The sequence below is a fragment of the Talpa occidentalis genome, unplaced genomic scaffold, assembly GCF_014898055.3.
Source record: "Talpa occidentalis isolate TD23 unplaced genomic scaffold, MPIMG_talOcc4v2.1 talOcc4.9, whole genome shotgun sequence".
Classification (NCBI taxonomy): Eukaryota; Metazoa; Chordata; class Mammalia; order Eulipotyphla; family Talpidae; genus Talpa; species Talpa occidentalis.
The window spans coordinates 50,618,953-50,646,002 of record NW_023605305.1 but is presented as its reverse complement, the minus strand read 5'-3'; the positions used below and the strand labels follow the sequence as shown (position 1 = coordinate 50,646,002).

Below are 27,050 nucleotides of genomic sequence, written 5' to 3'. Positions count from 1 at the left end.
TCAAAAAGTATATATCCACTTGTTTTGTGTGAGCCTATGGCTACTAGGAATGACATTAATATTTTTATTCTATTTATTTTAAGCACATGCTTATCAAAGAAACTCCTTTTACATGAGGAATTTACTCTGGTTATGAATTTTACTGTGTATAAAACAGTACATTATATGTACTAAATACTCAATACATTTCTATACATATATATACATATATATGTATCTATGTATAGATACATATACTATACAGTTATACATACATATATATATATTCAGAACTCCTCATTCCCTGTAAGTAAGTTGCTTTGAAAAGGAACAATGAGACACTTTAAGTGTACTTTTATGGGTCTTATTTATCTTGCAAATAGTTAATGGTGATATAATCCATTGTAATATCTTTGCAAAAAGTTGGTGACATTTTCTCCTCAGTTATTCAAGAAAAGCTTGTTAAGATACTGGTTGGTGCTAGTAGGAACATTAAAATGACACAACTCCTTCCCCCTTAAAGGAGCGCTAAGATGTCAAGGTAAACAAAGGTGATGTATCTGTTACCATAACACAATATGGTAAGTTCATAAGACTGAAATGACAAAGATGTTGAGGAGGTAGCAATGAACTCAATTTTTGATTTATCGGAAGGCTTCATGAAAGGAGTAACAGTTCAGCTAGATGAATAGTGGCATTTCTTTAAAGAAAATAATTAGGAAAAATAATGGTATTTCATTAAGGTAAGAGGATATGGGCAGAACCAATCATAGAAGAGAAAACAGTAAAACCCAGCAAACTGGCTCCTGCCTCTTCTAGAACTAAGTCTGAAAAGAAAAAAAAAAAAAAAAAAAAAAAAAAAACCACTATCATACGCCCCTGTAACACTCAATACTTCATTTCTATCAATAGAATATGGCTGATACCAGTTTTGTGGGTTTTCCACACACTAAGCAATTCTCCTGCTCTCTGTGATTTTGAGTGCCCTACAATTCAAATAGGACACTAGCTACCTAGAGTTAGTGTCAGATCCCACAGATTAATGGCACAATTCCATCAGACTGCCTCCCACTTTGGATGCCAATCTCAAGTCCAGGTTGTCACCTATACAACTATATAAATTAGAGGTTATCACAACACCTTCCTCAAACTTGATAATTTGCTAGAGTCATTCCTAGAACTCAGGAAAAATAGTTTATTTACTAGATTTCTAGCTTACTATAAGAGGATACCACTCAGGAACAGTCATAAGGAAGAGATACATAGGGAAGGAAATACTGGAAGGGGGATGGGACTTCACTGCCCACTCCTGCTGGTCATTCTAGTAGCAACTCCATGTGTCCACTGACCCAACAGCTCTCTCATCTTGGCCTATAGACAGCCCTCTTCTCCTTGTGACTTCAAGTGATCATCTCTTTACTAATTATCTGTGTACTAATCTTTCTTATAAGAACATCAGTTATGTTGGACTAGGGCCCTAATGATTTATTTTAACTTAATTACCTCTCCAAATTTTACCTCTAAATAAGACAAAAAGACAAAGAAAAATACTGGATGGTCTCACTCATAGCAGGAATTTAGAAAACCTAAATAAGGGACTAGGAAAAAGACTAATTACAATAGAGTAAAAATCAAAATCAACAGGCAAATATAGACCAGAGACCCTATGGTGGGGGTTGGGGGGAGGAGAAGAGGGATTAGGGTCAGAATAAGGGGGGGTGGGAATTTTATAGGGAATATAACCAAAATGAAAATGCACACATTGTGCAAAAATGAAAAATGATGTAAGAATTATATAAAATATAAAATAAAATAATAAAATAAATAAATTTTACCTCTATAAATACAGTAACTTTGTGAGATTATGGGAATTAGGGCTTAACATATTAAATTGAAGGGCACACAATTCAGTTCCATATAGGGTTTTTCTGTTATACTCCTTTTTTTTTTTTTTTTAAGTGCGTGTACCTATGGCAAGAACATTGACCTGGTTAAATTTCTTCTTGATCAGAACGTTGTAAGCATCAACCATCAAGGAAGGGATGGGCATACAGGTAAGTCTACATTGAGAACATCACCAATTTCTTGAAAAATAAATACTCAAGATGTGGTCTTCTCAAGAAGGAAGGGGCAGAGAGGGCAGTTAACCAAAATCGAGAGGAATATTTTATCAATGGCATCATTTAGAATTGATGGTACACAGTGATAAAAAGAAAAAGTTGACTTTTGGTCAGTTTTGTTACTGTGTTAAACTATCTACAGACAATACATCTCTGGTGCCCACACCAGGAACAGACTGATGACATTGCCCTGCCCTTAGTTGGCTGCTCAAGAAAGGCACATATTTTGAGTCTTTGTTCCTTGATTCATACAAAGAGCTAACATTTGTTCTTTGTAATTGCAGCAGATGTAGAAATACTAAACAAAAGTCTGTCTATATGAAAGATTGACTAGAATAGAATCTTTCTTTTGCTTAAAATATATTTTGTTTACTCAGTAATAGAATTAATTATCAAATAAATCAACCTTTGTTTTATATCTATGGCAACAACATTATTTGGTAATGACTGTCTTGAAAAGCAGGGTTTAGTTTTTTTTCTTTTTTTCTTTCACACCTCCATCTTATTTTATTACAGGATTGCACTCTGCTTGCTACCATGGTCACATTCGCTTGGTGCAGTTCTTACTGGATAATGGAGCTGATATGAATTTAGTAGCTTGTGATCCCAGCAGATCTAGTGGTGAAAAAGATGAGCAGACATGTTTGATGTGGGCTTATGAAAAAGGTATAATTTTCATCATTCCATCTGTAATAACACATTGAGCTGTGTGCATATATTATGACAGTGCATCAATAATTATCTTCTTGCATGACTTGTATAGTACATTTCCTCTGTAGATTGTACCTGAATCTCTGGGGACTTGGATCAAAGAGTTCAAAAGACCATCTCTAGGGAAGGCAATTCCTAGGCTGCAGGGGAGCTGAAGCTATTCTCAGTATTTGCCCACTGAAAAAGGCTGTCACTTTCCTGGGTACTAGAGTAACAAAGTTGTGATAAGTATGATAGTAATGATAGTTATTTTCTTACAGAAGATGTAGAGCTAATGTTTCTTGTTTATATAGAGGAATTTTGATGCTTATTCAAATTTTTAAAAATTAAATAAATGCAAAAAAAGGACTTTGTCAGATCTAACCCTGCTAATAATGCCTAAACTAGAAGTAAGGGAACAAATGATTATTACTTAAGTATGAACTTATTTGAGCTCAGTGTGGTGAGCTTAGACTCCGATGTGAGAATACCTGGATTTAAATCAAGTTATGTCCTTTGATCTTGTGAAAGTTATTTATTTTTGCTGAACTTCAGTTTCTTCGTCTGAAAAATGAGGATAATAACAACTCCTACTTCAAAAGATTGTAAAGATTAAATAATATGTGCAAATTGCTTACAGCAGTAGCTGGCACAAAATAAGTACCTAATAATTGATATTTCAATAATGATAACAGTGGTAGTAATAGTAGTTCAGAAATAAGATGATTAATAATGAATTCTTTAAGAGATTGGAAACTAGAGATAATCAGAAGATGACATAGCATCTTTGCCACTGCTATTAAGATATATTTTACCTTGCAAATGGCCAACAGGCATATGAAAAAATGTTCAACATCACTTGTCATCAGGGAAATGCAAATCAAAACTACCATGAGATACCATCTTACACCAGTGAGAATGGCACATATTAAAAAAACTAGCAGCAACAAATGTTGGCGAGGGTGTGGAGAAAAAGGAACTCTTCTGCACTGTTGGTGGGAGTGCAAACTGGTCCAACCACTGTGGAGAGCTGTGTGGAGATTTCTGGACCTACTAAACATAGAGCTTCCATATGATCCAGCAATTCCACTCCTAGGTATTTACCCAAAGGACACAGAAACATCAATTCCAAAGAACACCTGCACCCCTATGTTTATAGCAGCACTGTTTACAATAGCTAAGCTTTGGAAACAACCCAAATGCCCAAAAATAGATGACTGGATCAAGAAGATGTGGTACATATACACCATGGAATATTACTCAGCATTCAAAAAAGATAAACACATGCAATTTGCAGCAACATGGATGGCGCTGGAAGGGATCATGCTCAGCGAAATAAGCCAAAAAGAAAAAGAAAAATACCGGATGGTCTCACTCATAGCAGGAATCTAGAAAACTTAAATAAGGGACCAGGAAAATGAATAACTATAAGAAAGTGAAAATCAAAATCAACAAAAAACTATGAACCAGAGACACTTTTAGGGGGGCGGGGGCGGGAGGGGAGGGATTGAGGTGAGATTGGGGGGGCTGCAATTGTATGGGGAATATAAAAATAAAATTTATTATTTAAAAAAATAAAAAATAAATAAATATTAATCTGAAAAAAAAAAGATATATTTTACCTTATAAGTGAGCCCTACATAACACACAAACTTCTACAGAACTCAAACTTTCAGGTGACATAGAATATTATCTATTAGCACTAAAATTAAAGATTTACAGTAAAACATTGTAAAAATGTATAACTTTGATGCCTGCATTGTCTTTTTAGGATGTTTAAGTGAGTACAGAAGTATTCTTCTTTTAAAATGCTTGACTCCAGAAGAACATACTGAAAAAGATCTAATAACTAAATATGTAAATGTGGATATGGCTTTGTGTCTGGCATTTTTAACCAGTGATTTGTGAGAATCACTCATATTGTTCAAGTATTTATAGATCATTCATTCATTCTTGCTTTATAGCATAGTTTTATAACTATATCACAATCCATTCTTTCTACTGTTTGTGGGCATTTGGATTATTTTCAATTGGGGGTTATTAAGTCTACTGTTGTATAAATAGCCATGCTCATGTCTTTTGATAAATAGATGAATTGCAGTTCTGCTAGGTACAATAGCTTTCTACTTTGTCTTAAATTTTTAGGTCATTCTTTATTAGATTATTTTACAAATTCTGAAGCCTCAAGAGCCCTTGCTAATTCTAGTTATATAAACATAATTCTAGTTGTATTTGTGAAAGTGATTCTCAGACAGTGTCTCAAGAAATTTGAGCTACAGAGTAAGACTGCTCACAAAGCATTAGTCTTCCAGAAGACAGCTCAGAAATAGCTGTTGCAACTAGCTCCTCACAGGAGTTGGCTTTGTTAGTTTTTAGCTGATTGTGACTGATAGTTGAAAACTGGTTTTAGTTTTATTTTTCATGAAATTTCACACTTTAAAAGCCAATGAATCATTGTATAAGCTCCTAGATTTCCAACCAAATGACAACAGAAATCCTTTAGTTCAGAGGACTTACCCGCTGGTCTCTGTAACATATGCTATACTTGTTATTCTTATTTGTTCAACTAATGTGCCAGGCATTAAGTGTTGCATTTCATTATTACTATGAATTTTAACAAATTGAATGTTAGTACTCAGGAGACAGGTGGGTGTTTTGCATATGTTCTTAGGAAAAGCAAGTCAAACCAACAAAATGAAAGTGCTGCTGTTTCCTCTTGCTAAAAAATGTTGTATAGTTTTCTTATGATCTGGGAAGACTGAAAATCACCATTCAAAAACAATAGTCAATATGCACAGTCTCTATTTTCTTTGGATAAAGAAATGATTTCCTTTCTCCCTCAGAGGAGTTATCAAATTAATTGACATGGCATTCTAAGGATTTTCTTGAGCAACTTCTAGATGGAGTTGAGCAAGCATTAAACCTCACTTGGAATTCCTTCTTTATAGAACAGTGTTGATAAATGATTGCCCCATTATGGGAGATATAAACCAGAAGTGAGCTTCATAATCAAGGTCTATTTGACAAAGAGTTGTTTTGGATATGAGCAAGTTGAATAAATCACTAGTCTACCCTCTTAACAGATAATTGGGAGTCTCTTTCAACTCACTAACACCATCTCTGATTGAATGGTTTTAAGATAAATTTCTCACCTGACTCAAAAATTTTAGCTGACCTTCTCTGCTATTCCTATATAGCATATTCAGGGGTGCTTTAGAGTTCTGAAAGAGCTATTTCCTCTTCTTGTGGAATACTTTCAGAAAAAGTTTGCTCACTGTGGCTCCCTATGGGATCAGATATGAAGAATCCTTTCCATTTACACAGTCCTTTTAACCTAAAAATATCAAAATCAATATTGGAAATAATTTTCCAGGTGACCTTGATTCTATACAGAAGCCTTTTGGTAAGTTTCAATATTTATCTGCCAGACTGCTAAGAGCTCCTATTTTACAATATTTAGAGTGTTTCTCTTCCCCATCTGCTTCTTCTCTACTATTCCATCTGAAAGTGTAGCGATAGCTGTCTCACTCACTTGGATTTGTCTGCACTTTCCCTGGAGTACAAAGGACTTGTATGAATCAATTTAAATAGGTCAGAAGAAATAGCCAGCAGCCTGCTTATGTTCAAATCCTCTGCCCTAATCACCAGTATGGAAAACCCATTGAAAAGACCTACACGTAATCTTATATCCATTGCATTAAAGATGAAACTGCCAAATTGAAAAGATCTCAGCCAATTAGAATTGAACACATAGCTCAATAGTATGTCTGGCAGTTAGATTTGAAAAGGCTGCCTTTAACAAAGAAAAGTACTCCTTTATGTCAGGCTGTTTAGGGTCAGAAAATAACCCAAAACTAGAAACAGAACTAAAAACTTATTTGCTTCAGTACTGACACCAGTTAAAGTAATTTACAGAGGTTCCTGTCCCAATATCTAATTACTCAGAATACAATATTTGTATACAGCAGAACCACTCTAATTCACAGTGACAGGTAGCTGCAGTTGGAGAATTAGTGAGTAAGTGAGCAAAAACAATAAAAATCAAGGCTCCTGTATCATGATATATACTTTGTTCATTCCTTTTGACAAGTGTAGTATGGTGTGAATTATTTATAGTAAATGTACTTACAGTGTATTCTCTAAAAGTAATGAAGTCTTACAGTCATGAGTATCTACAGGTATAAGTCAGTGAAAATAACTAAAAAATAAGGGTGGGGGAGGCATAGAAGGAAGAGGAGGAGGATTCATGAAAAATTTTAATAAATTTTCATTGGTGTTATAAGCTCCAAGCCTGCTTCTATACTGAGTTCTTACTATTTGGAATTAATTTATTTTAGTGAACCTACTTTAAATTGCTCAAGTAGAATGGGGGGTGAGGTAGAGGAAGGAATAAAAGATTTTTATGGCATCTCAAAATTTATGTGTGATATTTTGTATACTGCTTAACTTTCTACATATTTAGTCAATCTCTTTTAAAATAAATAAAATAATACTAAATCCCACTAGAATTAAAACTTTTGTTCTTATAGAGGGATAGCAATCTTTTTCTACCTAATTAATCAAACTTTATGATGAAGAGGTATGATCCTATATCTTTGAATTACACAAAAATATTTTGTAATAACTATGTAAGGAACGATGTGGCTTCTAAAAGGATAGTAGAGAATTTATATGTATTAAGCCCGTGTTACATATGCATATATACTTTAGTTATCAAAATAATAATAAAATTTGTATCACCTTCCTTGGAGCTTAAAGCTGTTTAACCACTCTTGCCTAAAATATCTCTTAAGTGGGAGATCTGCTACCAACAGAGGTCTGTCTTATTGCAGAGTTCAAGCTCATATCACCTCACTCTCAAGTCAAATGGATCTAAGTCCAAATTCCACCCTATCTTTTCACATGGTAGTAATACAGACCTACTTATTTCTCCTTATGCTATTCATATTATTCCATGTTTCAAGCTTGTCTCATGCATGCCTTTCTGACCTCACACCTTCTTGTTCCCCATCCCACTCCACTCTTTAAATTTCTGATTTCACTTAACCTACCAAATTGTAAACTTCTTGAGAACAAGTCTTTGAGCTATTAACCTTTCTCTTCCAGAATCTTATATGAATGGATCCTTCTCAACAGATGCTCAATGCATGTCTGTCAAAGTATAACAGAGAACAAATAAATATTTCAGTCACTAAATAGTGTCTGGTCAGTCATAATACAGTTGATGGTCTCAAGAATAATAATTACCATTATTCTATTATCTCAGTAGTTATTTATTTAAATACCATATGTTTCTATTAACTATGCAGTCCTAATGCTCAATAGGCAAGAGCTTTTAAAAAATGCTCTATACTAACCTCATTCTATGCAATGGCACTATGAACATTTTCCCTCTGGATGGACTGCTTTTCTCTGCCTTTGCTGATTAATCAATTCATACCCATCTTTCAAATTCAGCTGAAAAGACAGTACCTCAAGGGACTCTTTTGACCCTGCCTGCCTGTTGTGGAGTCACACTAACAAACATATTCACAGCATTCTCTCCTTTGCCTTCCTAGAGCTTGGCTAAGTGAAATTTGAGTGAACATCTATATAATTACTCTTTTTCTTTTCTGCTAGACAACATTCACTGCAAGAGTAAAGAACATTTTTATTTTAATTATATCTCATATCGTGTACCATTCATTCAATAAAACTTAATTACAAAACTAATATATGGTAGAAACTGTACTAGAAACTAGGTAAAACAGTGAGTTAGAAGGACAGTGTCTCCCTGTTCTTAGGAAGTTTGTATTTCTAGCAGATCGAAACAAACTATATGTTAGAAAGCAAATAGAACCTATGAGGTAACAAATCGGTGTTATAAATAAAATAAAAAAGAAAATACAGTCATGAGTAAAGAACTCAAGGACAGGGTTTAATTTGGTAAGTCAGAGGGTCTACTGGGGAAGTTATTATTTGAGCTGGTGATTAATATGATCCACAAATATTTTCAAAGGAAAGTAAAAGGAAAAGAAAGACCAAGTGGGAAGAAGAGGAAAAAGAAGAAAGAAGAATGCTTAATGACTTACTTTGGTTACAGTGTTATTTTGGTAAAGGCACTCATGTTTTTAGATATGAATCTCAAGAAGAAATACTGCTGGCATTTTTTTTTTCTTTTTTTGTGAGTCTGGTAATAAGAGAAAGGAAAACAGGATATATGTTCTCTCTGTGATAGAAAATTAAAATGTATTTCAGATTTAAGTCACTAGAAGATACAGCAAGTGTGGGATTTTCATTGCTTCTGATTTAATTGACTGTGTGGGACCAAGACTGTCAGGAGGAAGTTGAGACATAGAAGAGTAAACATCAGAAGACATGCTCAGTTTCACTTTTCAATGCTTCTGAAAAGTGAGTTTTAACATGATAGGCATGGAAGGGACTAAATATTAAGTAAAGTCTCATCTCTATCATTGCTGTGAAAGTTTCATTCTTTCAGGTTGTTGTTAACAAAGGCTCAACCAGACTGCTCTTTTGATGTCCTGGACATGTGAGATATATAAAGTCAATAGGAACTCCTTGGTTTCCTATTTACAAGTAAAACATGTAATTTCCATGTTTTCTACTGAAACTTGGATCCAAAGAGCCTCAGAATCACAAAGTCAGGAGGGAGATCATAGCACTGGCATCGTTTACTGTTAATCTTTACACTTATTTCTTAAAATACTTTTCATAACAAGATTTGTTCTATGTTCTTAAAATAATTTCTTCCAGCAGTGAACATTATTCATTATTCCAAAGAAAATGGTGAGGACAGAGAGACAACTTTAAAAGAAATAATAAAATTTGTGCTTGTTTGATAATTATGAAGCCTTTATTATGTAAATGATACAAATGCTAAACTCTCTTTATCATAGCCCTTTCCATGGACCTGTAGCCATAAACAACAATCTACATTTCCAAATAAAAGCTATTGAGGAGTTTAAATCAAAGAAGCTTGAGGGGATAAAAATCACTCCAAATATAAGGAATAAAGAAACATAAAAATATAAATTAAAGGGAAAGCATGGAATTTGGGGAATACAAACAGGACATGAAGAATGAGAAGCAGGAAATGAAAGAAGCTTCAAGTTGACAGGCAAGTCCATTTGCCAAAATGCTGTGGGGCTCCACTGATTAATAATCTGAAAGTATAAATCATTATCATAACTGCATTAGACTAATGACATACAGCAACCTCTTATTTGGGTAAAATACTTGGATGTAGATAGTAAATTCTTAGATACAGGAGAACATTTTATTTAATTAGCATAAGTTTGATTATCTCTGGACATGTTCCATTAGTGTGCCTTGGTTATGTGGGTATATCCATTATCAGGAATTTGGCTTAACAAGTCCATTTAATGAATTCCATCAATGTGTTTTTTCTGTTTAACTCCTTATGGTCACTATCAGGCAGCTGGGCCCTAGTGATTTTCAGGTTTCTTTTCATACACTTTGGTAGTTTGTCAGAGCAGTTATAGCAGCAGAGAATTTCCCATCCACATTTTTCAGCCCACAGTTAGCCAGCAGGAGGTGGGAAATCAGGCAGTGATGCCTTCCAGAGTTGAGGAGGCCTCTTGGCATTTCCCTGGCAACAGCATGCTTATCATCAGCCAGAACCCAGGCACTCATTAGGTTCTTGATGAAAGGCATCCCAAAGAAAATGCCAGCAAATTGTGCCACTGTGCTGGCAGGAAATTAAAACTGCTCAGAGCAAGTAGAGCCAAGAGAGCTGTTGAAATGAAAGGTAACGTCAAGGGTGTGATCACCGACTCACACAGGCATTCAAGATTGGCTTTCTTCTTCACTAGGGAGACCCCTAGGCTGCCCGCCGCACAGGTACACAGGTAGTCCAACCAACTGAGGTGTAAGAAAGGTGGGGAACTGGGTTCAGTGAACTAAGCTTTCTTGTGTTTGGCCAAGTGCTTGGGATTTGGGGCTGTTTTCCTTCTCCAATGGAGCCTTTTCTAGGAAAAGCAGAAGTAAGTTTTGTTTTGTTTCCCGGTCCCAAATACTTAAAGACTAAGATAAAGAACAACTCCGGGGTCTCTGGAGTTAAATATAGCAGTATCAAGTTATCACCAGCCACTGCATCACGAGTCCCAACCCCAGCTGGCCAGTGAGATGACACCATGACGCAGCAGACCTCTCCTGCCTCGCCCACTGCTCCCCTCAGCAGTGTGTTTCAGTAGATCTTGCTGGTTCTGCTCCCCACTCTCTCTGGTGAATCCTCTCACTGCCCGCACCTCTGGCCTATACCCCAGTTCTTGTATGCATAAATAAATATTAAAAAAAAATAAAGTACTCCAAAAGAACCACAGATTCTACAAACCACAGATCCTCTGGGGTCCCTCGTCTATATTAAGATCCAAACTCATTATCTTAACCTACAAAGCCCCACATCAACAATATCAAAGTGTGGACCAGGGTGCATTGGTGAAGGAAATTCTGTGGGGACTACACCCTCGGGGGAGGGGGCGAAGCAAACGTTTAAAAATGAACAATGATGTAAAAAATATGTAAATAACAAGAAAATTTTAAAAAAATAATAAAAAAATAAAAATTAAGAAAAAGTATGGACAGCTATTCAGTTTCATCTGGGACTTTGCTAGAAAAGCAACTCCCAGGTCCCTGACAGAACTTTTTCATCAGAATCTTTGAGGGTGGGGCTCTGGGGTCTGTGGTGATTCTTCTTTTTTTTTTTAAGATTTATTTATGCATATAAGAACTGGTGTTCAGGCCAGAGGCGCAGGGGGTAAGAGGACTCACCAGAGACAGAGTGGGGAACAGAACAGGCAGACTGACTGAAATACACTGCTGAGGGGCACAGCTGGCGAGGCAGAAGAGTTCTGCTACACCATGTGTCTAGCTCCCTGGTCAGGGATCGAACTCGTGCTGCAGTGGCTGTGGATAGCTTCATAGGTTGCTCCTTAACCCCTTGCGCCACCAGGAAGGCCCTGTGGTGATTCTTATACACACTAAAATGGACTCCACCTGATGTATGTTCACCTGCTTCTCCAACCAACTCAAGTAACAATCTTATCCTCATTTGGGATATCCCAGCCATGCTGTCCTACTGATAAGAAAATGAACACTAGTAGTTAACTGTGTATATTTAAGCATATATTAATTATTCCATCTTATGATATTGCATGCTCTATTAATTCTTGAAATGATGATTTGAAAAGTAGGCACAAATCTCAGCTAATGTTCTATGTTAGCTAGGTATAATCTGAACCAGTGTTACTATAGCTCTTTGGATATATAAACATGCTTTTCAATTCCTAAATTTGTTATTTTACAATGTGTTCTGTTGTATTTTACAAGTGTTTTGACAGGTCTTTAAGGTTGACTTTGTTTTCCTCTTGAATAAATTAACTTTAATGGATTACTTTTATAATTAAAGCATAAAATAATATCAAAGTTTAGCTCAATTGAAAATCATTGGTCTACTCAGAGGAGCATTTAGCAATTTTTCTTTCACAATAAATTCCTACTACAAATAATAAACCACCAAATTTTGGTTGTATAATATCACAGAAATTATTTCTTGGTTGTATAACAGTCCAGGTTAGGTATGACTTTCTAGGATGACTTTCTCCTGTGCCCAAGGGCCTCATAATCCTCTGTACCTAGCACAGAGCAGAGAAAGATCCTGTTCCTTAGAGCACAGATGTGGAAGTTACATCACTTTTACTCGTATTTCCTTGGTGAAATTTTGTCCACAAGGCCACAGTTGCATGTAAGGGGGACAAAACACTGTTGCTTCTGGCTGGGCAGCCATTCCCAGGGACAAAGTCACTTTGTGGATGGGGAGTATAAATATCAGGTGACAACCAGCTATCTCCTGTCACAAAAGCCTATGTAAGCTATTTTAGTGTCAAGTTATACTGCAGTTGCCAATCAAATGTAATGCTCAATCACAAGAAATGTTTCTCTTTCCTGGCTGCTACGTATGCTTTGCACCCTTTGAATGGTGTTCTTATTAAATACTCCAATAATACTCAGTATTTCTTCATAGAAATTCTCATTCTTTTTTTTTTTTTTTTTGAGTGCTTAAGCAACAGAAATTTATTGTCTGCAAGTCAGAGTCCAAAATCAAGGTATCAGCAGGATTGTTTAATTCTGAATACTCTACACTGAAATACTCTACACTATTCCAAGCCTCTCTCCTGTATTCTGATTGTTCCTTGGCTTATGGTAGTATAACTACAATCTTCACATGAGTTTGTCAGTCTCCTAAATTCCTTTCTTTATAAGGACACCACTCAAACTGTGTGAGGACCTGTCTCCTAATGACCTCATGTTGTTCAGTTGCCTTCGTAAATATCTATCTCCCAATAAGGACTCATTTGAAGGTGCTAGGAATTAGGCCTTCAACATAAGAATTTTTAGGGTTTACAATGAAACCCTTAACAGAAGAATCTTTTCTGAAGAAATGTAATGGGATGTTTGCTAATCTGGGCGTAAATGGGCATGAGCAACTAATACAGAGATTTCAGCTGAGATGTCATTTCTATAAAAAGCCTTCCATGATCCCTCCCATTCCCGACATTGTGTTAAACATGGCTCCAGCATGGCCCCATGCCTCCTGCACTGTCTTTACCATTTGTCATTATACTACTAGAATCACTTGGCACATCTGTCTCCCTTGCCAGACTCTGTGAGAGCAGTCTTTTTACTTTCCTGTAGACAGTCCTGGGAGCAGAGTAGTTCTCATACATAGAATGCATGAAATAAACTTTTAGTCCCTGTAACAGGCCCTGCTAGTGCCTATCCCTTACTCTTTCAGCACATAACATTTCCAGTTGCCAGCTAGTGCTGTTGTTGACCTCTGTGGCCCCTTAATCAGAGCAGAGTGGATGTATGGAAGCACAGTGAAGCCCTCAGCAAGGACTGATGGGACTAAGTGGATTAGATACCTTGGGTGATCTAAGTCTGAGGCACGCATAGTCTTTCTAGGTATCCCAGTGGGATTTAGTTCCAGTTACCCACAATACTAATTTACTTGACAATGCACTTTTTACTTGCTTCCTTCTCTTCCTTCTCTCTATCTTCCTGTGCCCATCCTCCCAATCTGGTGCCATACCTGCAAACTATTGGAGAAATGCACCAATGCATTCCACAAAGTCCTTAAGAGAGGATCCTTAAGGGTTACCCCAGGAGGATTAAGAGCAATGTGCCTTCCCAATTCTTCCCTCTGATTCAACACAAGCAGGCATACTTATGTCTGATATATAAATTATATAGAATATTCCACTACTGAAAAATTTGAACACACTTCCATTTTAAAAATGAAGCCAAGACTCTAAGAGGTGGAAAGAAATGTTCTGGTGTTACTCTATTGAATTGAAGTAACATTGCATATAGCAGAATATAAGCCACAGCTGTGCACCAGTGAAAATCAACGTGTATATATTATATGAAGTCATAGCTGAAAGTCCAATTCTGTCCATCATAACATTGTCCCCTTTTTCCTGAGATGCCCATTTCTCCTTCCTGATTCCCTTCTGGTAACCACTTAAGTTTATTTTTATTTTATTTAGTTCATCAATTTGTTTTCTCATATACCACAATAGATGAACTCATATTTGTTCAACTACACTAAGATTCTGAAGTGTAGAACTATTGTATACCCATTATCCAACAGTACCTACCACTGTGCCTCACATAGAGTGTTAATCAATTATTTTGGGTGAATGAGTGAGTGAATGAAAGTACTAAAGTCCTTCTGCAATATATTATCTCTTAAAATGCATCATATGTTTCAAATTACCTGTAGTTACTTTTGGATTCGCTAATGAGCTGAATATATCAGATGAAAATGAACACCCTTTGTCCTTTTTGTCATTTTTAAAGGACATGATGCAATTGTCACACTCCTGAAACATTACAAGAGACCCCAGGATGAATTGCCCTGTAATGAATATTCCCAGCCTGGAGGAGGTACCCCCCTTCTTATTCAGTTTTCACTGTTACTGCAATGTTTTTTTTTTTTTTTTTTTTTTTTTTGGTGTGCTTCTCTTTTTTTTTTTTTTTTTTTTTTTTTATAAATTTTATTGTTATATTCCCCATACAATTGCCGCCCCCCATTCTGACCCCAATCCCTCCCCTCCCGCCCCCGCCCCCTAAAAGTGTCTCTGGTTCATAGTTTTTTGTTGATTTTGATTTTCACTTTCTTATAGTTTTTCATTTTCCTGGTCCATTATTTAAGTTTTCTAGATTCCTGCTATGAGTGAGACCATCCGGTATTTTTCTTTTTCTTTTTGGCTTATTTCGCTGAGCATGATCCCTTCCAGCGCCATCCATGTTGCAGCAAATTGCATGTGTTTATCTTTTTTGAATGCTGAGTAATATTCCATGGTATATATGTACCACATCTTCTTGATCCAGTCATCTATTTTTGGGCATTTGGGTTGTTTCCAAAGCTTAGCTATTGTAAACAGTGCTGCTATAAACATAGGGGTGCAGGTGTTCTTTGGAATTGATGTTTCTGTGTCCTTTGGGTAAATACCTAGGAGTGGAATTGCTGGGTCATATGGAAGCTCTATGTTTAGTAGGTCCAGAAATCTCCACAAAGCTTTCCACAGAGGTTGGACCAGTTTGCACTCCCACCAACAGTGCAGAAGAGTTCCTTTTTCTCCACACCCTCGCCAACATTTGTTGTTGCTAGTTTTTTTAATATGTGCCATTCTCACTGGTGTAAGATGGTATCTCATGGTAGTTTTGATTTGCATTTCCCTGATGACAAGTGATGTTGAACATTTTTTCATATGCCTGTTGGCCATTTGCATTTCCTCTTCAGAGAAGTTTCTTTTAAGCTCTTCTGCCCATTTTTTGACTGGATTATTTTCTTTGTTGTTGTTGAGTCTCATCAGCTCTTTGCAGATTTTTGTGATCAGTCCTTTATCATTAGTGTTGGGTGCAAAAATGTTCTCCCAGTTGGTGGGGTTTCTCTTTGTTTTTGTTATTGTCTCTTTTGCTGTGCAAAAGCTCTTTAATTTGATATAGTCCCAGCTGTTTATCTTTGCCTTCACTATCACTGCTTTGGGTGATGTGTCTGTAAAGATGTCTTTGATGTGCAAATCACGTAGTGTTTCGCCTATATTTCCTTCTATATATTTTATGGTTTCAGGTCTTATGTCTAGTTCTTTAATCCATTTTGAGTTGATTTTTGTGTATGGTGTGAGGTGGTGGTCAAGCTTCATTCTTTTGCATGTAGCGACCCAGTTTTCCCAGCACCATTTATTGAACAAACTTTCTTTGCTCCAATGCATAGTCTTTGCTCCTTTGTCAAAGATTAGTTGACCATAAATCTGTGGGTTTATTTCTGGATTTTCTATTCGATTCCATTGGTCTGTATGTCTGTTCTTGTGCCAATACCATGCAGTTTTGATGATTATGGCTTTGTAGTATAGTTTGAAGTCTGGGAGTCTGATGCCTCCATTCCCTTCTTTTTTTTTCAGGAGAGCTTTGGCTATTCGGGGTTTTTTGTGATTCCATATGAATTTCATCAATAATTTTTCTATTTCTTTGAAGAATGACATTGAAATTTTGATTGGAATAGCATTGAATCTGTATATTGCTTTTGGAAGGATGGCCATTTTAATAATGTTTATTCTTCCAATCCATGAGCAGGGGATGTCTCTCCATTTCTTTGTGTCTTCTTCTATTTCTTTTAACAGTGTTTTATAGTTTTCTTTGTATAGGTCCTTTACCTCTTTTGTTAGATTTATTCCCAAATATTTGATTTTTTTTTGTTTCAATAACAAAAGGGATGGTCTTTTCGATTTCTTCTTCTTCAGATTTATTATGTCTAAAAGTCAACCTGTGTTTCTATTACTATCATTCCAGGGTTAGAGATTACAGCATGTCAGATTAGCTTTATTATAAGAAAATTTATGTCTGAGTGAGGCTGAAAGTAAAAAAGTCTCCACTTAGGCTATTTTCTAACTCACCAACCTGCAGTTTCTCCAAATTTAACATTCCCTGAACTGGCTGTTTATGAGGTTTTGTGCATGACTAGGTGAGTAAGCTGAGAACAGTCGTTTTCCATTTCAGTAATCTATTAAGGCAGAACAGAAAATACAAATCCAGACACAAGTTAAGTCTGCTGGAATCTGTGATACCTCTAGCTTTTATTGTTCTTTTTTGTGTATTTTCTAAATAAACGTTGGCTCTACAGTTTTAGTATCCAGAGAAAGATCTGGGCTTAAGCTATAGTCTTAGTTGGTTTTCTTAGCAAATTTCTTTTGTAGACTGCTTCTTTTTATAATGTTTAACTTTTATGTGAGAAAAAACTGACTGCTATTTTCAACTTAATAATGTAATTTGACTTCTAGATGGCTCCTATGTGTCTGTTCCATCCCCCTTGGGGAAGATTAAAAGCATGACAAAAGGTATTTTAATATAAGACAATCATTGTATTTCATTACTAAGGAGAAATATTGTATCAAAAATGATAGTTTGCTAACCTGTTTTACCTATTACAAATAACTATTTTGTAAGAATCAACTGTATTAACAGATCATTCTTTCCATAATTAACCTTTCCTTGCATTTGTACTCTTTTGCATATTCCCTCTCAATTCATGAAGGTATAACAGTATAAATTTCATGAGTATTAAACAAAAATCAAAATTATCCCAGACACATATTTTTAATGAACTTTAAATTACAAATATTAGTATCTTTAAGGAGAATTAAGAATAGGTTTGTCATTAAAAAATCACTTGAAAAAGAAAGTTTTTCAGTAGTTCCAAATAAGTTACGCTTAGGGAACTCTTGAATGCATGCTCCACACGGAAATTCATACCATTGAATCAAAAAAGTAAAAAATATGATTCGGTTGTAAATTTATACTTATTTCGAATTTGAAGTCTCCTAAATTTTTCACTGTGGATGTTTCCTCTGAATGATTCATATGTTATTTCTGGAAATCTACTTGGCACCACTTTTGAGGTTTAGTTTATAAATATTTGTCGGAGCCTGTTGTAATATGTGGCATAAGACTATCCTGATGTAATATGGACTGTATTGCAGGTTTGCCAGGTCACGCAGACAAGTTAGCTGTTGATCAGGTCAGGAATAAACCTTTAGTCCTGATAACAAAGGATGTGTAAGAGAGAGAACTAGTGTGCTTTTAATGCAGGAAGATACAGGTCATTTGAATAAGATTTTAATTTCTCCAACTAATTATAGTCATAAAATTAAATGTTACCAGGGAATGACATTTTGGTTAAGAAAAGTAGATATGTACACACTGTGTACACATCCATGCATGCTTTTTATCTTTTTTTAAGGATTTATTTATTTATGCATACAAGAACTGGGGTACAGGCCAGAGGGGCGGGGGTTGAGAGGATTCACCAGAGACAGAGCAGGGGGGAGAACAGGCAGGTAGACTGAAGCACACTGCTGAGGGGAGCAGCAGGCGAGTCAGGAGAGGTCTGCTGCGCCATGTGGGTAGCTCCCTGGCCGGGGATTGAACTAGTGCTGCAGTGGCTGTAGATAGCTTCACAGGCTGCATCCTAACCCCTGCGCCACTGGGAGACTCTTGCTTTTTATCCTAAAAAATAAAATAATTCCTTTGCAGAGAAGGCAGAAGTTCTACTCCTACGGGCTGGGTTGCCCTCCCATTTCCATCTTCAACTCTCAGAAATTGAGTTCCATGAGATCATCGGCTCAGGTAACCTAAGATTACACTGGTGTACTTTAGTTTAATGAACTCGGATAATATATGCTCACTTATTTCTCTTTAACAACTTTAGGTTCTTTTGGAAAAGTCTATAAAGGACGATGCAGAAATAAAATAGTGGCAATAAAACGGTAAGTAAGCAAATGAAAATTTGCCACCTAAATAGAGTTAGGAACTTTGAGAAGCATGTGCATGGTAAATACCTTGTTGGGCTGTCCATGTGTTGACTGAGGATTTCCTGTTACTGTCATTTCCAGCTATCGAGCCAACACCTACTGCTCCAAGTCAGATGTGGATATGTTTTGCCGAGAGGTGTCCATTCTCTGCCGGCTCAATCATCCCTGTATAATTCAGTTTGTGGGTGCTTGCTTGAATGATCCCAGCCAGTTTGCCATTGTCACACAGTACATATCAGGGGGTTCTCTATTCTCGCTGCTTCATGAACAGAAGAGGTACGGATCTCTTGTTTGGACTTATTTTACATGTCATTGGAATTATCCTTGCAACCGCTTAGAGGTTTTCTGCTTGGCTGAACCTTTACCTTCTGAAATCTCTGAGTGCTAGGAAATGCAGAATTTTAAAGGTGACTAGTAATTTATGCCCAATTATTGTTTTCTAGTGGGTAGAAGTACTTTCATGCTTTTTTCCTATGTTTTTTTAATAGGAATTCAGTTGAAGATAATTCAACTTTAGTAATTCAACTTTAGTAACTGAAGCTTATAATAATTAGGCTAAATTTGACACACAAATAAAGCAGATATATGTATGTTCAGATAAAATAATTACCAGGGTCAGAATATTTATTAAAAGTTTTAAAAAAGAATGCTCTTGCACAAATCTAATTTGAATTTATTCCTTAAGTCTATGCATGCAATGATTAGAATGTGGTTTCATTCATTGATTAGATTCTATTTTTGTACTATAAAGGAATTAATAATAACATTACAAATATAAAATCAAATAGAATATTTTAAATAAGGGGGGTTGTTATCTGAATGATCTATAATTAAACATTATCTGATGTAGAAAAGCTATTTTTCCAGATTTGTTGAATTTTAAGCTTAACCTTCAATAAAGCAAAAAAAAAAAAAAGGCTGAAATTATAGAGAATAACAAATCACACACATCATTGATTTCTTTTAGAAAGATATGGTATTGACTTTGACTATTTCATCCTCATTAAATCTATTTTTAAATTCTAGGATTCTTGATTTGCAGTCCAAATTAATTATTGCAGTAGATGTTGCCAAAGGTATGGAGTACCTTCACAATCTGACACAGCCAATTATTCACCGTGACTTAAACAGGTATTTTTCCCCCTAAATGATGAACTTACAGTTGTATAACTGACTTGGAGAAGTCATATTTCAGTGAAAATACATTTCATATTTATGGCAGATCAAGATTTTCTGCTCTGTGTGTAAGGGGACAGGCTACCATAAGCCTAGGCAATAAAAAGTTCTGTCACTGCCTTTTGCAAAAATAAAAAGCTCTATAGCTGCCCCTCAGGGATATTGCAAACCTATAAAATATGTCCAGAAAGATAGTGATGTCTTTAAGATTCACCAACTAGGTAGTTCTCAAGTCAGGCCAGTCAGATCATAGATGGAGATGAATGACTATTACGGAATGGCATGTTTTATCACAGTCAGTTATTACAAGATGGCATGATATAAAATTAACTTAAACACTACTTTTGTGTTATTTCTATATTTTTTGTTTTAATAAATTCAGTCAAATGCATCAAGTACCGCAGCTCATTTACCTAGTTTTCTAATGAAGATATTTTCATATAAAATAGAAACTTGAAACAACTTTAAGATTAGTGTTTCAGTAATGGAACCCCAAGGGATATTAAAAAAAAAAAAAACAGTAAATTTTCTTTAAACAAAGACTTACAGAAAGGTCAACACACAAAATGGACCAACTTTAGTTGAAAGGCAGAGAGTAGGATGGAGAATTTTGTTCACTCACCATTTCCTGCTGGCAAAGAAGGAGATCCTTGGGTCAACTCTGTGGAATCCTAAAGAAGCAAGGAAGAATAGTTGGGGAATCACTCATCTCACTTAAGATGCAAGTCAGGTTAGTAAAAATCAGTGCATTTCATGTCATGACTTTTAGTAAAGTTCATATTGATCCCACACAGAGCCCTTTCTGTAAATTCCATGTTCTCAAATGACTAAATATTAATTTCTCTATTCACTCATTTGTTCAACTCTGAGTATCTACAATGTTTACTCTTTACACTTGGCACAATAGACCTTACAAAGTGAAACTGCCACAGACTACATTCTCAAAGAGCTGCCATATTCTAGTAGAGGAAAAAAACACTTACCTAAGTACATTTGTAGTACAGAATAATAAGCTCTAAAAAAGAGATAGTGAAAAATTACCATAAAGTTCCAGATGAATAATATCTACTACTGCTGAGGTATTCAGAGGCAACCTCATGGAAGAGGTGACATTTAAACATGACCTGAAACAATGAGTAGAATTTGGAAGTGTATTTGACATAGGGAAGACATCAAGAAAATAGAGATTAGAAAGTTAATGATATATATATATAGGAATAGTGAATAGTTTTACTTCAGTGGATGGAGTATATATAAAAGGATATGGTATCTGAAGCAGACAATTGGAAAAGTACAGAAGATACAGTAAAACAAAGCCCAGAAGTTAATGAATGCCAGAGTGAGATAGTTTAAATTTTGTTCTACTAGCAAGAAGGCACTGAGGTTGTTTAAACTAAGAATCATAGGGTTTAGGGCCTCCCCAGTGGCGCAGCGGTTGAGCGCTGGGTTGCGAAGCTGCCTGCAGCCTCTGCAGCGCCGGTTCGATCCCCGGCTGCTCCCCGGTCACCGGCGGAGGGTCCCACATGGCGCGCAGACCTCTCCTGCCGCCCGCTGCTCCCCTCAGCAGTGTACCTCGGTCCTTCTGCCTGCTCTGCTCCCCGCTCTGGCTCTGGTGAATTCTCTCACCCTCCTGCGCTTCTGACTGTACCCAGTGCATGTATAAACGCAACAAACAAACAAACAAATAAATACATAAATAAAAAGCATGCCTCTATAAAAAAAAAAAAAAAAAGAATCATAGGGTTTAAACCATGACATGGAAAGAGTATACAGCATCTATATGAAAGATCATCTCAAAGGGGAAGTAAAGAAACTGGTGAAGGAGTTGTTTCAGTAATCTAGGTGAGAAGAAATAAAAAAGTGTATTTTATCACTGGCAGTGAAGGTAAGAGACAGATGAGAAAGAAAAGATAAAAAAACATGAGTAGTTGAATCTTATAGATTATGTGTAAACATTTATAATTATTTATCAGTTTTATGTCATTTCTTCACTATTAGCTATTAGTTTTTTTTAAAAAAACATTTATGTTAATAAACTTTTTTGAGTTTCTGGAACAATATATAGGAAACAGATTTAGGTGAGAAGTTAGCATAATATAAACTGGTGATTTGTGAGTTTTATTATTTTGCCATCCCAACCATCTTTGCTTGTGGTAGTAAAACAAATGAATGATCATTGAATGCTTTCTCCAGTTATCATTTGTGGGGCAATTGAATGTGTGTTCTATTGACATGTAAGTAGAAGTTATTACCAACTGGCTATACAGCAGAACCAAAACTAAAAGTACAAATAGAATCTTTAGTGTATAACAGATATAAGAAGTTTATATTTACCACTTTTCTGCCTCTAATCAAACTTAAGTGCTTAAATTATACCAAAAAGATTTTAAAGTTATGAACTGGTGTTTCATAGGTGCCTTCAGTTAAGAGTCCCAAATTGTTGCATTTCCAAATTTGTGGACTATTTTCTACTCATCTTTCATCTAGCAATAATAAAATATTTGATCTGTCAACAAAATGCTAATATTGCATATTTCCCAAAAGAATACAATTTCCTTCCCTCAGAGAGCTTACTACAATCTGGTTGGGTACATAGGACATATGTGCGGGAAGCAATTTAGTTGCTGTTTAAGGTAGAAAAGTGATTAAGAACCAAATGATTAAGCAGCAATTTACAAAGGATTTCAAGTAAATCAAAGATCAAAGTAGAATAGAAATCTTCCTGGGGGATGTAGGGCTAAAACCAGACTTTGAAAAATAAGCAGGCATCTTTCTTCAGCCTTTTCACAGCATACAAATCCTTGCATTTCTGCAGCACTTAGAAAAGCCCACTGAAAGAATTACAGGGAAAGAGGCACATCAGAGAGTGAGGAACTTAGACACATGTTTACATTTGTATTAAAACGACCAGTTTAATTCCTCTCTCCACCACTAATCTGGGCATGTCAAGTCCTCAAGGGCAAAGATCCTGCTCTCTTCATCTTAGACACCCAGAAATAAGCATAGTGTCTCACACAGGGATGCCCAATCAATGAATTTTTAAGGGAACAAAATTCTTGGGGATTTTCTATGAATGTCATTTCAGGAAGCAACAACTTAGTGTAAGTATGGATACTTGTAGGTAGAGATTGACTAGTTTCCCCTATACCTCTTATAGTTTTAAAGGAAACAGGGTATCTGAGCTTACTGATCAACCCACAGAAAAAGAAAACTTCCATCTTTGGCTTTATTTGAATAAAAGGAAAGCATACCCTTTCCCCGGCAAGTTTCTTAAAATAGAATTCTGAAAGTAATTTCAGTCTTCACTATATAATGCAGAGAAGTTCAAGGAATGAGTGAGGAAGTGTTTCTTCGTAGTCATGATGATGAGAAATGATAATTCTTATTTCTTTAACATTTAAAAAATGTAAAAGGAGCTCTGCTAACTCCTTGTCTTGTATGTTCTCTTTTAATCTCACAACAACTCTATACGGATATTGTTTATCTCTTTTTTACTGATAAGGAACCTGATTAAAGATATTAAGTCAAAGATTGTCTTATAGTGTTCTTAGCACTATATTATGTTTTCTCAACAACAGCAGTAACAAAACCAAATCAGAACAGAGAGATAGAAGGCTGTTGATATTGGGTAAGCATTATCAACCTTGCTCTTTGTGCCTGTCCTTAATAGCCAATTCCTGACCCAAACCATTCCCTATATAATCTCTGGATGCTTATGTGTTCCTGCTTTATTTTTTCTTTCATATCTCATGCTCTGCCAGTGTAGATCAGAGGTTGCATGAGGCATACAGATATGTTTTCTGTATGTGTAACTTTTTAAAATGTGTAAACTTCAAGCTGTAATGCATTTTCCAATTTCCCATAGATCCCACCACCTACCAACTTACGCCTGATTCATTTTATACATTTTCTGACATTTGCGCTTGCAAAGCATGGTCTATAGCTAAAGGCTTTAAAGCTTTTTGCTTAATACTAGCAGCTATCAGTATTATCTTAGAAAAGTACATTTTCCAAATTGCTCAACATGGAAGCCAAAACATCACCATAAACATATGGATGAGATGAATGGTCTTTTCTCTGTATAAGTACATAGTGTAACATTATAAGTCATGAAAGAGTGATGACTTGATCATAGAGTAGCCTCAACACTCCCATGAAATATGTGTATAGAAGCATTTTGTAAACTGAAGAATTATACAAATGTCAATTATTATTATTATTAATTTTGCATTTGTTTCCTTACATGTTACAGATGGAAAAATGAAAAAATATTCTACAATATTCTCATACATACAGATATTTCTTTTTATTAAAAAAAATAGGGCCTCCCCTGGTGGTGCAGGTGGTTGAGTGCTGTGCTGGGAAGCTGTTCCCAGTCTCTGCAGTGCTGGTTCGATCCCAGATGGCCGAGAAGGGTCCCACTTGGCACAGTAGACCTCTCCTGTTGCGCCCAATGCTCCCCTCAGCAGTGTATTTTGTCAATCTGCCTGTTCTGTTCCCTGCTCTGTCTCTGGTGAATCCTCTCACCCTCCTGCAAATCTGGCCTGTACCCCAGTTCTTGTATGGATAAATAAATCTTTAAAAAAAACTTATTTGGGGGTCTAGGAATAAAAAGGACTCAAAACTGTTTGGTTTTGAGTTCCAGCATATGCAAGTGACTATAAAGGAAAATAATTGAATTTAGGACAGAAAATTTTGAAAACTAAATTCAGATTAATAACATTACAACATACATACTAAGTTTTGAAAGAGAACCCAATGAAACCAAAATCTTTCCAAACTTTTTGTAATTTCTAATGTCAGTGTAGCATTTAAAATTTTGTAAAGAAATGTTTCCTTTTATTTCATCTATGAATATATCTGATTTAATATTTGAGTAATTGATGTGAGCTGAGCCTGAGGATACATCTGAGAATGATAGACCATAGCAATTTTTTTCTAGCAGAACTTAGAAACTAATGAACTGTTTCCCAAATTTTCCCAGTCATAAGAATGATCTGGGAGCCTTCATTATTAAAAACAAACAAACAGACAAACAACAAAACAAAAAAAAACAAATTCAAAGACTTCTCTCTTGAAGGCACAAATTGAGAATATCTTAAATTGGGTCTGATAATCTATACTTTTATTTAAAAAAAAAAGATTTATTGTATTTATGCATACAAGAACTGGGGTGTAGGCCAGAGATGTGGGGGGTGACAGGATTCACCAGAGACAGAGTGGGGAACAGAACAGGCAGACTGACTGAAATATACTGCTGAGGGGGAGCAGTGGGCGAGGTAGGAGAGGTCTGCTGCGATTTGTGTGTTGCTCCCTGGCTGGCCAGGGATCGAACTCGTGCTGAAGTGGCTGCGGACATAGATTTTCTCTTAACCCCCTGTGCCACCACGGAGGTCCCCCGATAATCTATACTTTTAAAGAAAATTACAAACTAATTCTTATAATCAAGCAAGGAGAAGATAATTATTCTGATGTACTGGGTCTCAACTTTAACTGCACACTGGAGTCTTATGGAAGAACTTAAAGAAAATCCTGATGCTATTAAATCAAAATGTCCAGGGAGGAGGCCAAAGTACCATATTTTTGGGGATTACTCCAGAGATTCCAATAAGTAGAGCTGATAATTACCTTCCAGACAGAAGCCAATTACCCCTCTTAACCAGGGTAGTGTTTCTCAATACACTTGGGCTGCATTGTGATTTCATTCCCAAATATTCCCATTTTATCTGGCATCAAAAAAGGAGGAAATTAGGAACTCCCCTGGTGGCGCATGTGGTTGAGCGCCATGCTGTGAAGCTATCCGCCTGCCGGTGAGGGTCCCACATGGCGCGGCAGACCTCTCCTATCACAACCACTGCTCCTGTCAGCAGTGTATTTTGTCAGTCTGCCTGTTCTGCTCCCTGCTCTGTCTCTGGTGAATCCTCTTACCCTCCTGCACATCTGGCCTGTACCCTGGTTCTTGTATAAAATAAATAAATCTTTAAAAAAAAATTAGGAGGAAATTATATGACAACTAGTTCAGAGAACCAGCTATCACCCAAACATTCTCATCACATTTCATTTTGGTTCAGCTTCCTCAACCTGAACTGTACTAGCAGGCCCCTCACCATCTCCTATTTCACCACTAGAATGTCCTTTAGTCCTGAGTTGTCCTCTTTGTATTGCAAAGGAAATAGCTAGTTTCCTCGCAGGGCCAGTTAAAATGTTCTTCCTCTCTCAACTGCCTCTGTTAGAACGTCTCATTTAATTTTGGCTGATCCACTAATTCCAAAAATAGTACCCTTACTTAACACCCCATTAAGTAAATTCCCTTAGACACATACGTCCTTTAAATTAAAACAGGTATATTTAAGTCAGAGGAAGGAAACCTTTTTCCTTTTGCCCACACTGTCATGCTGTTCAGATAAACCTAGTCAAATCTGCCATCTCTTGCTGCAGCTTCATCAGTTTCTTTGCCAGTCATCCTGAAACAGAGCTATAATGGGGGCTCTATCTTGATTATAGCCATCCAAGCACAGTGCCCCATAGAGAACAGGTCACTGTTAGTGATTTTCACTCATGCTCACAATTGCAAGGCCACTCAGGTTCAGGACACAGCAACAGTGGGGTTCATTTAACAAACAGAGGAAACAAAAAGTTTCTAAGGCCACAGATGGCCACTTATCTCACCCCAGATAGTGTCCTCTGTGTCCAGAAGTCCCAAACAAAAGGGCTTTCATTCAAGATGGTGCTGTGCTACCAATGAGGGCCTAGAGCGTGTGGCACACCAGCAAGCAGTGGGCCAGGATCCAACTCACCACAGCGGGAGGTGCTCACAGGTGGGGCCGATGAGATGATGCCACAGCAGCCCAGCAACAGTCTGCAGGCCGGGCTGGACAACACAGGACACTGGACCTGACAGCAAAGGAAGCATCAGCACCAAGAGATGGTGCCGAACAGATACACTGTGTTAACAGCTCTCAAACAGTGTCGGTCACCAGTCAACAGTGCTGGGTAGATCCGGCTCTTTTTGAGTGTTTGCCCACACAGCTCTTTGAGATACCAGGTCCCTTGGTGCAACTTTTTAAGCAGTATCAAACGCAGAACCAGAGTGTGGTAGCCCCCAGCCTCTGCAAAGCTCTTTGGCATCTCTGCAAAGCAATTCGGCTTCTCGTTTTTCTTTGGCAGTCAGCTGCTAGAGGCTTGTTCTTTC

The 27,050-nt window shown here is 36.6% G+C and overlaps 1 protein-coding gene across 1 annotated transcript in view; it reads left to right on the top strand.

Annotated features, from left to right (window-relative positions):
* TNNI3K (TNNI3 interacting kinase) overlaps window positions 1-27,050 on the top strand; it is a 263,002-nt gene that overhangs the window by 85,896 nt on the left and 150,056 nt on the right. The window contains exons 10-17 of the mRNA XM_037498573.1: window positions 1,939-2,033; window positions 2,616-2,765; window positions 14,670-14,756; window positions 17,153-17,209; window positions 18,405-18,497; window positions 18,580-18,637; window positions 18,764-18,958; window positions 19,709-19,813. Coding sequence (XP_037354470.1) covers window positions 1,939-2,033; window positions 2,616-2,765; window positions 14,670-14,756; window positions 17,153-17,209; window positions 18,405-18,497; window positions 18,580-18,637; window positions 18,764-18,958; window positions 19,709-19,813 — 840 coding nt within the window. The remainder of the gene's footprint in view (window positions 1-1,938; window positions 2,034-2,615; window positions 2,766-14,669; window positions 14,757-17,152; window positions 17,210-18,404; window positions 18,498-18,579; window positions 18,638-18,763; window positions 18,959-19,708; window positions 19,814-27,050) is intronic.